The sequence below is a fragment of the Ptychodera flava genome, chromosome 17 (genome assembly GCF_041260155.1).
Source record: "Ptychodera flava strain L36383 chromosome 17, AS_Pfla_20210202, whole genome shotgun sequence".
Taxonomy (NCBI): Eukaryota; Metazoa; Hemichordata; class Enteropneusta; family Ptychoderidae; genus Ptychodera; species Ptychodera flava.
This window is the reverse complement of record NC_091944.1, coordinates 9,279,053-9,294,780: the sequence shown is the minus strand read 5'-3', so window position 1 is coordinate 9,294,780 and position 15,728 is coordinate 9,279,053. Positions and strand designations below refer to the sequence as shown.

The window sequence follows — 15,728 nt, the reverse complement described above, 5'->3', positions numbered from 1 at the left end:
CGCCAGCAACGCAGAGCACAGGGGGCTCTTCAACCTTGTTTAATGTGTGTGTGTATTTGTTTGTGTGTGTTTGTGTTTGTTTATTTGTTATTTTAATAAAATAACAGCTCTTTTATTTATATTTGTCAATAAAGAGTGGTTTATTTGTTTGTTTGTTTGTTTGTATTCCCGATGGTTAAGGTTAGGATTAGGCTTAAGTCATGGTTAGGGTTAGGGTTTGGGCTAGGGTTAGTAATATAGAGGGAGTGACTAACCCTAGCCCAAACCCTAACCCTAACCCTAGCCCTAACCCTAACCCTAACTTTACTGTGGTTGTTGACATAGACTATTTACGTGATTTTAATCCTTCGTTCTTCTTTGAAATTTGTGCAAAGCTAGTCAATTTGCTCTGAGATATAAAACCTGATTTAAAAACCAGCACCTTTAACAATTTTCCATAAACATGTTATAAAACAGCAAATTTCTTGGAATGCTAGGGATCTGAAAACCAAAGTTCAAACTTCAGGATCAGAAAACAATTCGCTGTAGGTTTTTTGATATTCTGAAAAACTTAACTATCCTAAAATCACCTAAGCTAACTTTGGCACTACGTACAAGTTGAAGTATCTGAATGTGAACATCTGTAGGAATCAGCGAAGTGATTTTCAAAACTTTCTAGGAAGATTTTATGACTGCAGCCAATTAAAAAATACAGACAAAAAAGTTTTAGGAAATTACAGATAGGTAGAGGTAAAATTTTTCATGATTTGTATATATTAAATAATCGTATAAGGATCTGTTTTGGGAAGGCCCACATGATGCATCCACACACTAAACACAAGTCCTGGCCATTTCCATTCCATAGTGGATGGACGGAAAATACTAGAGAAGGCAGTGGCTAGCTTGCAGCATAAAGACCAGTTATCCCCCGTTCATTTTACAAAAGCCATGTATGTGCTGTACATAAAGTAGGGACTATCTCTGAAGGTTGTGCAATTTTGAAATAAAGTGAGCGATGTGAATGTGCAAAGATATACATATTAACATAATTATTAAATGTTAAAGACAAGTAACTGTAACATTTGCTGATTGTTTTTCAGTATTTTTGTTCAGTGTCACCATAGTTTGCTGTTTTACGCTCCATGTTGACATACCAAGAATAGCCACTACATGTATACACTGAAATGTTATTTTGCAAAATTAAATTTTATTATGGACTGAGATTCATTTGTACGCAATATTAAAATGCATTCCACATGTATTAACTTTTTTGTTCATAAGCTGAATACTGGGCATTTCAATGAACTATCAGGAGTCGAACAAGAAATAGTGGCTAATACAGAGAACATTTTAAATCTGAAAAAAATGAAAGACTGTGTTTTAATGTTTTTGTTCTATTTTTGAAAACAATGCTTTGAATCATGTTACTGGACACAAAACATGCTTGAAGGTAACTTTTGAAGCCCCCCCCCCCCCCCCCCCCGAAATCAAATGGTCCACCCATAAGAAGAAGTTCGACTGTTAACTACTTTGAATCACGGATACATATGGAGAACATGTGTGCTTCTTTTTTGTAGTCCTAGTTTTGACTATGTTCACATATGAGGGAATAGCGTCAATAAAGTTATTATTTTCGGCCATCACACGCTCCACGGTCATCCCTTTCCTATGCTGAGTAACCGGACCGTGCACGCGCAAAGTCACCGTTGGTGGCGTTGAGGAATGGTTCCAGCTGTTCAAGCATTTGTTTGAAACTCTTTTGATGCCGTATGTTGTGGGTTCGAACCCGATTGAAAACTAGCTGTATTTGCCACATCCATACGTCTAAGACACATCTTTCGTCGCCCCATATCGTCCGACTACTCCCGACATGGAGGCACTATGCTCCCACCTACATAGTAAACGCGAGTTATCATAAATGCAGTTTGCAAGCGAACGCGAACCGATCATTTTGCATTCCAGGCCAGGTAAGCTTAACAATCGTCAACTGTGATTTCATTTTATGTGCAAATAGTAATGAAAACAGAGTCTGCATGGGTTGCCCAGGGGCAGAAATAACACTAGCTGCAGTACAGTAGCTCGAGGTTTTGCCTGGGTATTTGGGTCGGACGTTGCCGTCCGACCCAGATACCCAGGCAAAACCTCGAGCTACTGTACTTCAGCTAAGGGAGCCTTCAGTTATTACAGGGGGGGGGGAATTTCGCGAACACCTGTACCGTAAAATGTGACCCTCCCCCCAATCCTCCTGTCTAAAATGTGACCCTCCCCCTTGTCCGACATTCTAAAACTTGATCCCCCCCCCCCCCCACCTACTGCGGAATTCTCCCCTGGAATAACTAAAACAGTATCAGCTAATTTACATAACGATTGGTTCAATTGTTATGTTAGGGACAAATTACAGAGGGGAGGGCTGGTGTTTTTGGAGGGACAATCGCAATTTATCAAGCAAGAATTTTCGAAGAGATATGGTATTTCATACAGTTTAGGGAGGGTCACAATATTTTGTGCAAAAATATCAAATCATAATACATGGAGTCTATCAGGCAAATTATTGACAATTTACCCCCACAAAACATGCTATATCTGTATTTTATATATGTTTGATAATGTTTTTAAATGTACCTTGCTTGAATAGGGAAGTAAAATGAACATTTGTGAGTGTACAAGAAATTGATTTCTGAATTTCATCTAAAAAGTTGGTTCACTATCCATGGTGTTTATGATGAAATTATGAATAGTTTTTTCCAATACAAAAATAGGTAAATCTTTGCATTTGTGTACTCTTGATTATTGATATTAATTTTCTTGATAAGACTAGAGTGGTTACAAGTCTATGGTTGTGTAAGAAATATGATTTTGGAATTTCACCAAATGTCATTCAATACACTGTGCATTGGGGTTTATGATGAAACTATGAATATTTTTTTTCAGTACAAAATTAGATAAATCTGTGCATTTATGCATGCCTGATTATTCACATTATTGTTCTTGATAACACTAGAGTGGTTACAAGTCTACGGTTGTGCAAGAAATTTGATTTTGGAATTTCACCAAAATGTCCATACACTATGCATTGGGGTCTATGATGAAACTATGAATAATTTTTTTTCAGTACAAAATTAGATAAATCTGTGCATTTACGTATGCTTGATTATTAAGATTATTGTTCTTGATAAGACTAGAGTGGTTACAAGTCTATGGTTGTGTAAGAAATTTGATTTTGGAATCTCACCAAATGTCAATTCACTATGCATGGCGGTCTATAAGTGTGTGCGTATTTTGTTGGTGATTTCCTTTTCAGGAAATATCACACGGACAATCAAAGTTTTGGCCATAATATCAGCTTCTGTCAAAAGTGACCCTCCCCCCCAAGATAGGTTTATAAAAAGTGACCCTCCCCCTTGAACTGTTTTCTAAAAAGCGACCCTCCCCCCAATTCCCCCGGCCCACCCCCACCTGTAATTACTGAAGGCTCCCTAAGGTCAATGCATTAGCGCACGATACTCTACTCCAAGCATAGTCGCTTGTTGTTCGATACACGGTACGGTTGAAGGCCATTGTACGCATCTCCCTAGTATCGCTAATCCCCTATAAATCCATAGGACTTCGATGTGGGTGTTCGCCATGTATCAAACCACACAGGCGACACCGGCCTTCCCGAACCACAAGAGACTGTGATACGAGGGGTATAGTAACCGCGATTCACAGAACAGCAACAAACACTGGCACGATTTACTTGTCATGTCAGTGGCTGCTCACTGGAAGTGACGTATCGACACTGGGAAGATACGTCGTACAGGTCGAGGGCAATGGTGTTTAACATCCAATGCAAGATGATGACGCGATGTATGTTTTCAGCGCCATATTCATTCATTCCAATTTTGTAGTATGACCGTAAAATGTCAGTGGTTACATCTTGTATCATGTAGTCCATCTTAAAATCATTTGCATATTTTTACTTAGGCTTCACATCCTGAACCTAAATAATTATATGTCAAATAAAATATTATTGATGTTGACTTTGGCACGCAGGGGTGGGTCACTGTTTATTGCGAATAGAAATTAGGGAGGGTCACTTTTTTCTTGCAAACACTTATTAAGGGTCACTATTTTATGCACAGAGTCATTTTGAAAAACACCGGCCCTCCCTCCTGGTAATTTCTGTCCCATCCCTTATTTTGCTATTTCACCATTGTGTGGTTTTGCGATTTTGTCAATTATAATCCCTATTACTTTTATCTGTGAACCTCATACACATGTTTCACGCAATTATGCTGTCGGTATATGGTTGATTATAAAACTTGTAGGCTGAGATCATCCTGGACGTTTCCAGTCAATTTTCTTTTGCCCCACATCTGCTGAATAGTCAGAGTAAACTTGAGTGTGCATTGACATCATCACTCCATGATATGGCTGTGGCTGCAATGCAGATACCGCATACCTGTAGTCCAAAACAGTTTGTAAATGAGGAAACCCAAAGGAAAGTAGTGTAATACACACGATTTAATGCTATTGTGGGAAACTTTCTTTTACTTTCAAAACTTTTATTTTTCCATCCTACAAAATATCTTTTGGTCTATTTGTGTGTTTGCTGTGTTAAGTATAGCCGTACTAAAAGAATGGATTGCTCTGCTTGCAATTGAAATCAGTGGAATAGGATAATGGAAATGAATAATGTCAAATCGGAAGGCCCAATTTGGAATGTTGGTAATTTTTCAATAACGGAAAATTTCCAAATTTGAATGGTGATTGTAAGGTCATATCCCTCAAGGGTCAGTTTATTAGAAGATTGCAGATGGTGGTCTTGTGAAAGGGAAATTTTATTAGTAACGAAATATTCCTAATTAAATTGAGTTCTGGTTTCAAGGTTAAACTTGAAGGTCTGGTGAAATGGTCCCGTTCGTGTGACAGAATATCTTCCAGGAGGTCAATACTATTACACTCGCAACAGAATTGCAACCTAAAAGTACGCGCAAGTGTTAATTTTTTTGATATTTCTATGCGCGGCTTTCATGGGGTCATTTTGTGACACTCAGGTAACGCCCTCAGCGGGAGTCAAGGTTGGCCGTCTGTGACGTCACAGGTGTGTTAATTTACATCGAATAGCGGTCCAACGCCGCCTTATCTCTGCCCGGTATCCGCTAACAAAACAGGCTCAGGCAGTGTTCGCGCTGCCCATTTGCCACGTTCGCCAATGCGAATCGAAATCCGAAGTGGCGAAAAAAAATCGATCCTAATTCGCCACAGTGGCGAAACTGATTTTTGTTTAAAAAATATGGTAAAATAAAGAAAAAAACGTGGGTTTTTTAGTCTTTTGTTTAATCTGCGCTTCTCTCTCGGCGATTCGCAAAAACTGTGTCTACTTCCGTATTATTGCGTTCTTTCCGTCGTACGTATTTGCAATCGAGCCAAGTCTCGCGAGAGATTTGACGTCATTTAGTCTAGTGTACAGCGTGCACGCATTAATGGCTCTCGCGAGAATTGAAACTTACACACACGCAATCGAGCCCTTGCGATAAATTTGACGTCATTTTGTCCAGTGTACAGCGGGCATAGGAACGCTCGCTCGCGAGAATTGAAACTTTTGCTATACATAGCAGACATACGCATTTTAATCGAGGCAACAAGGTTCGGTGTTACAGTTGATTTACATTGCGGTCCCGACGTTCCGTGTTGTAGACTAGTGCATTTGAATGGCAGTCACAACGTTCAGTGTTTGTGTATATGCAGTTGATTTGCTTTGCGGTCCCAACCTTCTGTGTAGCGAGTAGCGAGGCAGGCTCAGCCGAGGGACCGTGGCCGATCGTACGAACCAGCAGAGACAAGCACATTATGGTTCAAACACTCAACACTTGACGGGAACTTGAAAAGTTTACAGTTGAGCCGTTCATGTTCTTGCCGCTGTCACAGCCACCAAAAGAACAACGTCTTCCCATAGTGAAGGAGGACACTGTCCTGATCATGTAAGCGGAAACCCTAGAAGTTACCCCCGTGGGGAGCTTACGGAGGTGTGAAATACTTTACTTCCCGTTATGAGATACGACATCGGGCAAACTTCGGAAAGCCGAAAAAAGTCGACTGGAGAGGCTCAGGGGACACGCCCACATTGCATTTTTCTTTTGCCATATTTCATAATCACGCGCGCTAAACGAAAACAGAAATGAATGCAACTGTTTTATAGACCATCAACTGTATTTCTGTGATTTTGCAACATGGGCATTTCACCAGACCTTTAACTGTTACACTGCTGTATATTTCTGTATGAAGTAAGTTACATGTACCTCTGCAGGATCATGTCAGTAATCTTTTATGTGTTTGTTTGTTTGCTTATAATTTATTTTACAGATATGACAGCCATTCATAGCAGCAATGGGGTTGACCCTACAACAGATAGTTCTCCTGCAAGTAGATCATACATCCAGTTGGAAGAGAGGGGATATTCAGATACAGTAATGAACTCACTGAATGGGTTACGTGAACAGGCCATCTTGACTGATGCTATAATTTGTGTTGAAGATCAAGAGCTTCACTGCCACAAGGTAGTGCTGTCTAGCTGCAGTGATGTATTCTGTCAGATGTTCTCTACAAGTACAAATGACACAACTCATAGAATACACACAAGCATTGTCTCTGCAGATACAATGAGACAGCTGGTCGATTTTGTGTATAAAGGGAAGGTGGAAGTCCAAAGCAGCGAGCTGAAGAAGCTCCACTCAGCTTCGAAATATTTTGGAGTGTCCAGTCTGGGCAAATTGTGTGACAGATTTCTGGGAATCTCCAGACATGAGCCTGATTTGAATTCTGTTGGAAATGGTGATGTTGAGGCTGGCAGACGACAAAATTCAGAAATACTCACTGATGCACCCAAGATGTCAGTATTTGATTCAGATACTCAGGCACACTCGGGAGAGAGGGTAAGGGTGAAAGAGGAGAACAAACTCGTTGAGGTTGGAGACAGAATGTACAGAAATGTGGTAAATTGTAATGAAGTCATTGATTGGGAATCTAGTTGTCATGGCAGTGATGCCGACAACTCTGTCTCAACACAGTGCTCGTCAACTACTAGTTTTGATGTTGGAAATGAAGGCCAATGTCAATCTGCTATACCGGTAGGTGAAAGGTCAGATACTTACGGTACAAAAACATCTCATGAGAAAACAATATCAGTGAAAACAGAACCTGTTCTCCTTGACGATCCTGAACACAGGCACTCACGTAGTTATCAAGATGGTGATACAGATTTTTACTCTGTGAGTGGTAGAGTAGCAACACATCAGTCGTCCGCTGATACATACCAGGATCTCGATGATGATAGTGATGATGACAGCCAGCAGTTCTACATAGCAACAGAGCTGAATGATGATGCTACGGCAACAGGTGATTCATTTCAGGGAGAGAGAAGAGGAAGTACAGAACTGACCTCCATGGCAACAGAATGGATTGCCGCTGCCCAGGGAGCAAACCCTGATAGTGACAACACTTGGCAACAGTGCAGGACAGTAAACATGAGGAAGACTCTGAGACTGTACCTCACCGCAAGAAACGTTCATCAAGTACTGGCTCTCCAGTAACAGGATCTACTTGTGTCTACCCTAGTTGCAATAGAGCAGATTACCCCAGAATAGATGATGAAAAGTCAACTGAAGTCACTCAAGAAGTTGAACCTGTAAACAATCTAAATGAATGTGAAAAGCAGGCATCAGGAAGTGATATTTACAAAGTTTGCCATATCTGTAATATAGTATTCACGTGCAGTAAGCTGTGGAAACTTCATCAAGACTTCCATAACAAGCCAGATTCCAGATATTGTGTCAGCTGCAAGGACTGTGGACAGCAATTCAAGTGTTTCTCATTATTTGAGTTTCACCAGAAACAACATCACTTAGGCTTGTCCAAGGACACATGCCCACTCTGTTACACCAAATTTTCAAGTTACATAAACGTGGTCAAACACTACAGATCAGCCCATTGTCATGGTGCTACTGCGACTGATGCTAAGTTGCAATCTTCCAGAGAAGGAAATGGGTCTAAAGATTCTGGGGAGCATGCCAAAACTGGTGCTAAGTGTAATTGTGTTCAGTGCCGAGGTTCCACACAGAGCTCTGAAGTAATCAACAGCAGAGTTTTGGTCAAAGGTGCCAATTGCAAAGATTGTGACCAGTTCTCACAGTCCACAAGTCTACTCAACCTTCATCAAAAGCAGCATGAGTTGGGGTTGTCAAATCTAACTTGTCCCTTGTGCCTCCAGAATTTCTCAACGTTTAGTAGGTTAGAGACGCACTTCAAGATTGCCCACAATGAAGGAACGGCATCGCAAGATGGCAGCCATGATTCACCAGTAGCTGAATCTGAAAATAACCTGCAGCAAGACTCTGAACAACAATCTGAAAATGATGAGCAGCATGACAGAGAACTACACTCGCAATTTGAAATACTGCATTCTGACAATCAGAGTGGTGACATTTTTACAAATACTTGTACTCAATTGGTTGCAAAGAAACAGCATTTCAGTTACACCAGCAAGTCAAAACATTTAATCACATGCAAACAATGTGGACAAAAATTCAGATCCTTCACACTGTATAGCCTGCATGAAAAACAGCATGTACTGGGGTTATCGAGTAAGACCTGCCCACTGTGTAGACAGATATTCTCAAATTTCTGTAATCTTGGAAGTCATTTTAAGACTGTCCACAAAGACAAAATGATGACAGCTGATGAAAATTCTTTGACAGATGAATCTGGAAATAACACAGAGGTCTGTTCAGAACAAAGAGTAAGAATTGGTTTGTCTTGTGGTCAAAATAGTGATGGCTCAGCAAATGATGTAGTTTCTGACAGTCGTGGAAATGGAGACATCCAAACACATTGTAGTATTTTACACCCTTGCCAGAAGTGTGGACAAGTCTTCAAGAAGGTTGACACATTCAAAATGCATGAAAGACAGCATGAACTAGGATTATCCAATCTACAATGTCCACTCTGTGGCATAAAATTCTCAACATTTAGTAATTTAGGTAAACACTTCAAAAAACACAGAAACAAAGTGAGCACTTGGGCTCATAACAAAGATTCAGAAATGAATGAATCTGAAAATTGCATGGAGGATGACTCTGAACAACCCCAGTCTGAAAATGGCGTGCTGGATGAAATCAAACCACAGCCACAATTTGAAACACTGACTCCTGCCAATCAGAGTGATGGCATCGATACAAACACATGTAGTCAACCAGTTGCAAGTGAACAGCTTGTCGATGACCTCAGCATGTGACAACATGTATACACATGCCAACGGTGTGGACTGCAGTACGGGTCATTTCAACAGTTACGTTTGCATGAGAAACAGTGTGCACTGGGGCTATCCAATAGGACATGCACTCTGTGTAGACAGACATTCTCATGTTTGTCTAATCTTGAAACACATTTTGAGACTTTCCACAAAAACAAAATGACGACAGGAGATACAGATACTATGAAAGATGATTCTGGAAATGATCAAAAGGATTATTCAGAAGAAGAATCTCAGAGCGGTTTACAGTGCAGTCAGATTGTTGATGGCGCAGTCAATGAAGCGTGCTGTGACAGTCATGGATATGGAACTGTCATCATAAACCACAGATACCCGTACTGTTGCCAAAAATGTGGACAGCTGTTCAGGAAGGAAGCTTTATTCATGATGCATGAAAAACAGCATGAACTAGGATTATCCAATCTACAGTGTCCAATGTGTGGCCTGTTGTTCTCAACACATTTTAATCTTTGTAAACATTTCAAACAAGCCCACAGAAACAAATTGAGCAGTTTGGAGTGTGATGAAAATTCTCCAATGAATGAATCTGAAATGATGTTGCCTTTGACCCAGAACAAGAAGCGCTTATTCAGGTACAACATGCAAGGTCTCTGAGTACATGCATTGATAAATCAGTAGATGGCTTGTAGCATGATGGAGGAAGTCAAAAGGATGTGGAGCATTTCAACTCTGATGAAGATGATATACCGGTAGTTATACCAGTCTACCAATCCTTCAAATCCCAAATATTCTCCGTTAAAACTTGAAATCCTGTCACTTGGTGGACCCCTCAAGCTGTGTAGCACACTCAATGAAGATGCCGCCTGCAGTGCTCTCACAAAGTTATCTGTGAACAGTGTATTTCTGTTTATGTTGCTCTTTGTCTGAAATTAAAGAAATGGTGTCACTTGCCTTGGGAATTTCCAAAAACTCATCTTTTTGACATTTCACTGGATGTAAACTTTAAATGAAATGTTGCTATCATTATTGTACCGGTAGTATGCAAATAGTCTTATTAAACTCACCTTGTGTACATGCTCAATTAACAACCTTCACTCCTTAAACTTTTTTGCTCACATCTGGTATGTGTATACATACCACGGAGCTTATATGGTGAGTCAGTCTCATTTGCATCTCATTTGCATGCATGTATGTATGTATGTCCGTCCACATTAAAAACTCAAAAACCATAGCACGTACCATCCTAGTATTTTTGTACAGGTGCACCCAGGGATGAAGATATGAATTTGTTCAAATAAGCATGTTTGTGTAAAAAATATTCAAATAAAGTAAAAAGTAGGCAAAATCATGCAAATTGCTTATGTTCTGTAACAACAAGCCAGATTTGGTTGAAACTTTGTATGCAGATTCCTTAAGGTGATGTTAATCAGACCTTTTCAAATTGTGGTGAATTTTTCATATTTTAATTTTTATGGCAATTTTCCCATTGTTTACAAAAAATCTGTTCTGAAATCACTTGTCTAATTGTTTGGAAACTGTATGCATGATCCTAAAGTTGATTTCTGTCAGATATGTTCAAATGGTGTCAAATATTCATCTTCTCTGAAACCGCTTATCAATTGCTTTTAAACTTTTTATGCATATTTCTAAGGTAAACCTTAGTTATAACTGTGGGATAGAGTGTCATCTAACCTCTACGATTTCTGATCTGGTTGAATCAATTTAGGAATTCCCCGCCCCGCCCACCCTGTAATTTCCTTGACTAAGTTCTACAACAGTGCAAAATTATGTAAAATTTCTGGAACAAAGAGACTGTTGCACATGTAATTGGCAGAAAGCACAGAACACTGTACAAGTAGAGGCATTTTCTTGAATATGTGGACAAATTCTAGTAACTTTTGAATGTTTTGTGATTCCTTTCAATCGTTTATACTGAATTTTTTACAGGTTTTTGTATAAGTCTTAAAGGTATACTGTCACCTGTTCCAGTTTTGCAACAGTTACCATGGGAAGAGAAAATCTAACCAATCACAGATTTTAAGCGGGTGGCCACTTTTTAAAAACAGCGCCCTCACATGGGCATTTTGAGTACCAAGGAACGCCCTTTTGACCATATATGGGATATTTAGATTACATGTGACTGTATACCTTTAACTATTAGAAACAGACTTTTGATACAAAGCCATCACAGATTTTGTTGTTTCATACTGACGCAAACACTTCGCAATTCTTAATTGTTTTTGTCACTTTTTATTACACATCAAGACTGAGGTAAAACTTGTTCATATCGGTTCTATGCAACTTTAAGTTGTTTAAAGTAAATGTACCTGTGCTGTTAACTAGATGGATTTTACCAAGCTGGAGCATTGTCATCTCTGAACAGGAGTTTTGCTATCTTAATCATAGGACCTATCTGATAGTTTATTACCGTAAAATGTTGACAGGGAGCAAAATGTGTGAATGTTTGAAAGACGGTATGAAATAAATTGAAATTGATTTTTAGTTACATCCAAAATCTGAGCTGTCCACATTGCTTTTCAATGAAAAAAGTTACATGCGTCCAGACTTGTGAAAGCAAGAGTGACCACGAAATCAATTTTTGTCACAGTTTAGTTGCCCGTCAGTAGTCCAGAAACGCTTATTTGGATAGTCCTGTTGGAGCTTTGTCTCCGCATGGACAAGTGACCGGAAAGTGATGTTTAGGAACAAAAGACATGTTACTTACAACTGTTCAGTCTTCTATATTCTTCGTGCATTCACGGTAGGATGAGACCACACTTACTCTACTAACATTGAATACGTTACGTTATTTCGCCAGAAGACTAAACAATTGTAAATGTGTCTGTTGTTCTTTCAGTATTTTACGAACAATTTCCACACGGATCATCCGAACACGGAGAGGCATTATTTAATTAAAAGTGACGGTCGGCCATGATTTGGTCCAAGTTTTTAACCGGGATCCCTCCACAAAATTTTAACATGCCTTTGGACAACTAGATGTAAATAACCATAATTTGACTCTGCTGATATGCAGTTATTGGCCGAATAGTTTCTAGCATCAATCTGAGGGCATACCCAAATGTTGAGGTGTCCAAGAGCCGACAATGAGAAAATTGCTTCTTATGCGTGTCAGCCAGCGCCTAAAGTAAGGAGAGGACCATTTGATACCCTTGGGGAGGGATTGGAAGATTTTTGGGGATTCCAAAAAGTTCCCTGTGAAAAAATCCAGCCGGAGATGACAGGAAAAATAAAAGAACTTTGCAAGCCATGCCGGAAAATGCCAAGAGAGTTTGACCGGTTAAGAAGGGCTTGACTACGCAGTTTCTGCGTAGTGAAGCTTCATTACGTATTCATGGTGACCCCTGGCCAGCTGTCAATAACTTTGGGGGCTTTTGTCTTTTGCCTGCTTTGCATATGCGTCGTTGGACACGACCTGCCAATCACCCAGGTAGTCAATTAAACTATTAATTGACTGTTTACCGACCCAATTAACACTATCCAGCAGTATCAGTCATATTTTAATCGCGTGGCCCGGGTGGGCACAACGTAGGAACGCGTGTATTTCTATGTGTACGTTTCACTTGTGGTGTTGTTTGTACCATCATGTGTTTGAAGTCCTTGTTTCACCTACAGCATTACCTTCAAGGTGACAGGCTTACTATTAATGTTCAGTATCATTGCACCGAGTTCTGCCCAAGGTGAAAACCACCTGTTTTGCCTACTAATTACTGCCCGTCGCTGCCCGTCCTGAATGTAGCCTATCTATAGCTACAGTAATCACATAAATCATTTATCAGTTTTGATATATACTCCTAAATTGTAAGTTTGATCAAAATCGAGACCACATTCAAGGGCTATGCAGACTGTCCATGTACGCACACACAGTGACAAGAAGGCGGCAAACACCTACTCACCAAGCACATCGAATCGGCGAAAAGAAGCATAAAAAAGCTAGGCTCATCGCCAAAACAAACGCGCCAAGCGCTAACAAACACCCATACCAAGCGGCCCTTTTCTAGGCCACCAAATACTCCAAAAAGGGAACTACCAAACAATACGATAAAATGACTTAGAACACACAAACACTTAAAAGAAATAACAAAAATCGTACACATAACAAACAACTGAACACAACATTAAATACAAAATAAACAATCACAGTAACGTAACAGAACACATGGCCGTGGAAATAAATCAGCTATTTCCAAAGAAAAGCCGACAACAACATGAAATTCAACAACAACCTATCATCGCTCAAACTATGAAACTCCGAAAAATAGTACTAGGCAAAAGCCTTAAAATTCATTCGGACACCAACAAAACCAAACAGAATAAACCACCTCAGGATTTCAACAAATAAAGTCGTATAATGTGACTACGCTACATCGTGAGACACAAACAATCGCAACAACACCAATTCAAAGAAAAGTCAAATTGGACTCCACGAACAACAAAAAAAAACAAAAACTTGAAAGCTATCTGAAGCTTCTAAACTCGCACTTCTAGAGATACCCTTTCAAACAAGGAAACAAAACATGTCGCGTGCCAAAAGAATCGCGATAAACCAGCTTGCAAACATTGGACAAATTTTGGGAAAATAACCCTTCGACAAGGGTCGGTTTTTCGTTATTGTCAACACAAACGATTACGTACTCGAATGCGAAAGGCAATTACGTAACACTCAGTATTATACACAACAAGCCAGAACAAACAGTAAACAAGTAAATGAACTATTAATTAAAATGTACGAGAACAAGCACATCAACCAGGATACTTGTAAGTATCTTGATCCAATAAACATAAAATCCGTACCCCGCAGTGGTACTTATAGCTTAAAAATTCACAAACCTCCGCAAAAATCTAAAAGACACACCAGTCAAAACAAAATTTACCGAAGTAAAGAAAAATAGAACAAACAAACCGAACCACCAAACGGACTCACAACGTGACCAAAATTAATATACTTGCCTCGCTAATCGGAAAGCAAGACCACTAAAATGCATTAAAATAAATTTTCACAAACACAAACTAAGGAAAGAATCTACACTGCGACTGATGAGAAACCACACTCGGGTTTCGAAACGCAAGCGTCAAAGGGCGACTATATCAACTTTTGTAACAACATGGGTCCGGCTGCGTCTCGCCATAAGCTTTCCCCACACAAACAAAACATTACCGTACACACTAATCCAAACTTCTCTACAAATATCCAAAGCGAAACAAACATTTCATTAACACAAACAATCGGATAAGAATGTAGGAACACATTTTCGAAACGAATCAAACACAAACTCGACACAAAAACATTTAGGATAGTTAGGTGGGGAGCCTGTTTCACATTTTTTACATCTCGCTATACTGTCTATGATTCTAAAAATAAAGTCATCTGGCACTTTTTCTGTATACGCGGTTTGGCAAAACTCATCTCTTCAATCGAAAGTCGGGCGATTTCATGGTTCTTTGGGGCACTTAAGTGTACGTCGAACTTAGGAATGTAGTTACATTCGCGATGTTTTATTCGAAATTATTTATTTCTTCAAGGGCAAATGCACATAATTTATGCTGTTGGAAATACTGGCCGCTCATAAACAAGACAATAAACTCAATATATGTGCATCTTTACTTATATTGTCAAAGTACCACCGACACCCACAAAAAACCAAATGGTTCAGTCCAGGTATTTGCAACTCTGCCATCCGACTGGTCAACAGGAAATCAACCATAGGTGTCTTTTGGCACGCGTATACGCCAGTCACCTTGGCGACGGTAATCTGCACCACTTATCACCATCGGGAAGGTACTCCTCCCCATATACCACTGGCGATCCCACCCTTAAGGCACTGCGTCATTCGACCAAGCATTGTTATTGTAATTTCCTGCATAAAATTAACAGCGAGGTCAACCGGTCAAACTCTCTTGGCATTTTCTCTCATGCGGACTTAGAGTAAAAACAATGCCCTGACAGTTACCTTATCTGCTTACCTTTCATTTTCTGTGTACCTTCGGACATCCTGTCATCACAACGTCTGATTTCATCGTGTATCTCGGCAAACCTTCACATCTATAATACTTTTTCTTATTGCTTTACATGTACCCAGTTTTTCAATTTTACATTTTTACCATTGTTATCTTCAGTGCTGCTACAGGTCTCTCCTCCCCACCCCCTAAGATTTCCTTAAATACTAGTACTTATTACTCAGCGTGTCCATATAGCCCACACTGTACATCTGATGCCCAGAATCCATTGCATATGGTCCCGAAGAACATCATCGTACAACTCGTGGCAATACAAGTAAAATACAACTGAGAAACACAATGAAATTTGTAAAAGTTTACAAAATGTGTAAAAACAGTGAACCAGTGCAAACTAGTAATAAACAAAGTGTATAATTCAGAGATTTCACTTTAATGGCAAGTGCTACAGCTTAATTTGCTGTATGGCACGTCAAAATATTTGAGACCGCGATATCTATCTATGCCCAGTGTCCGTTTTTAGGGT

At 39.7% G+C, this 15,728-nt stretch overlaps 2 protein-coding genes across 2 annotated transcripts; both read left to right on the top strand.

Annotated features, from left to right (window-relative positions):
* The first annotated feature begins 1,739 nt into the window (after positions 1 to 1,739).
* On the top strand, positions 1,740 to 10,198 carry LOC139115353 (uncharacterized). Its single transcript, XM_070677396.1, has 2 exons — positions 1,740 to 1,946; positions 6,325 to 10,198. Exons 1-2 carry the CDS (start codon positions 1,898 to 1,900, stop codon positions 7,548 to 7,550), a joined length of 1,275 nt encoding a protein of 424 aa, XP_070533497.1. The 5' UTR covers positions 1,740 to 1,897; the 3' UTR covers positions 7,551 to 10,198.
* Positions 7,659 to 9,250, top strand: LOC139116610 (zinc finger protein ZFP2-like). Its single transcript, XM_070679207.1, has 2 exons — positions 7,659 to 7,712; positions 7,850 to 9,250. The coding sequence occupies exons 1-2, from the start codon at positions 7,659 to 7,661 to the stop codon at positions 9,248 to 9,250; spliced, it is 1,455 nt and encodes a 484-aa protein (XP_070535308.1).
* Positions 10,199 to 15,728: the final 5,530 nt, after the last annotated feature.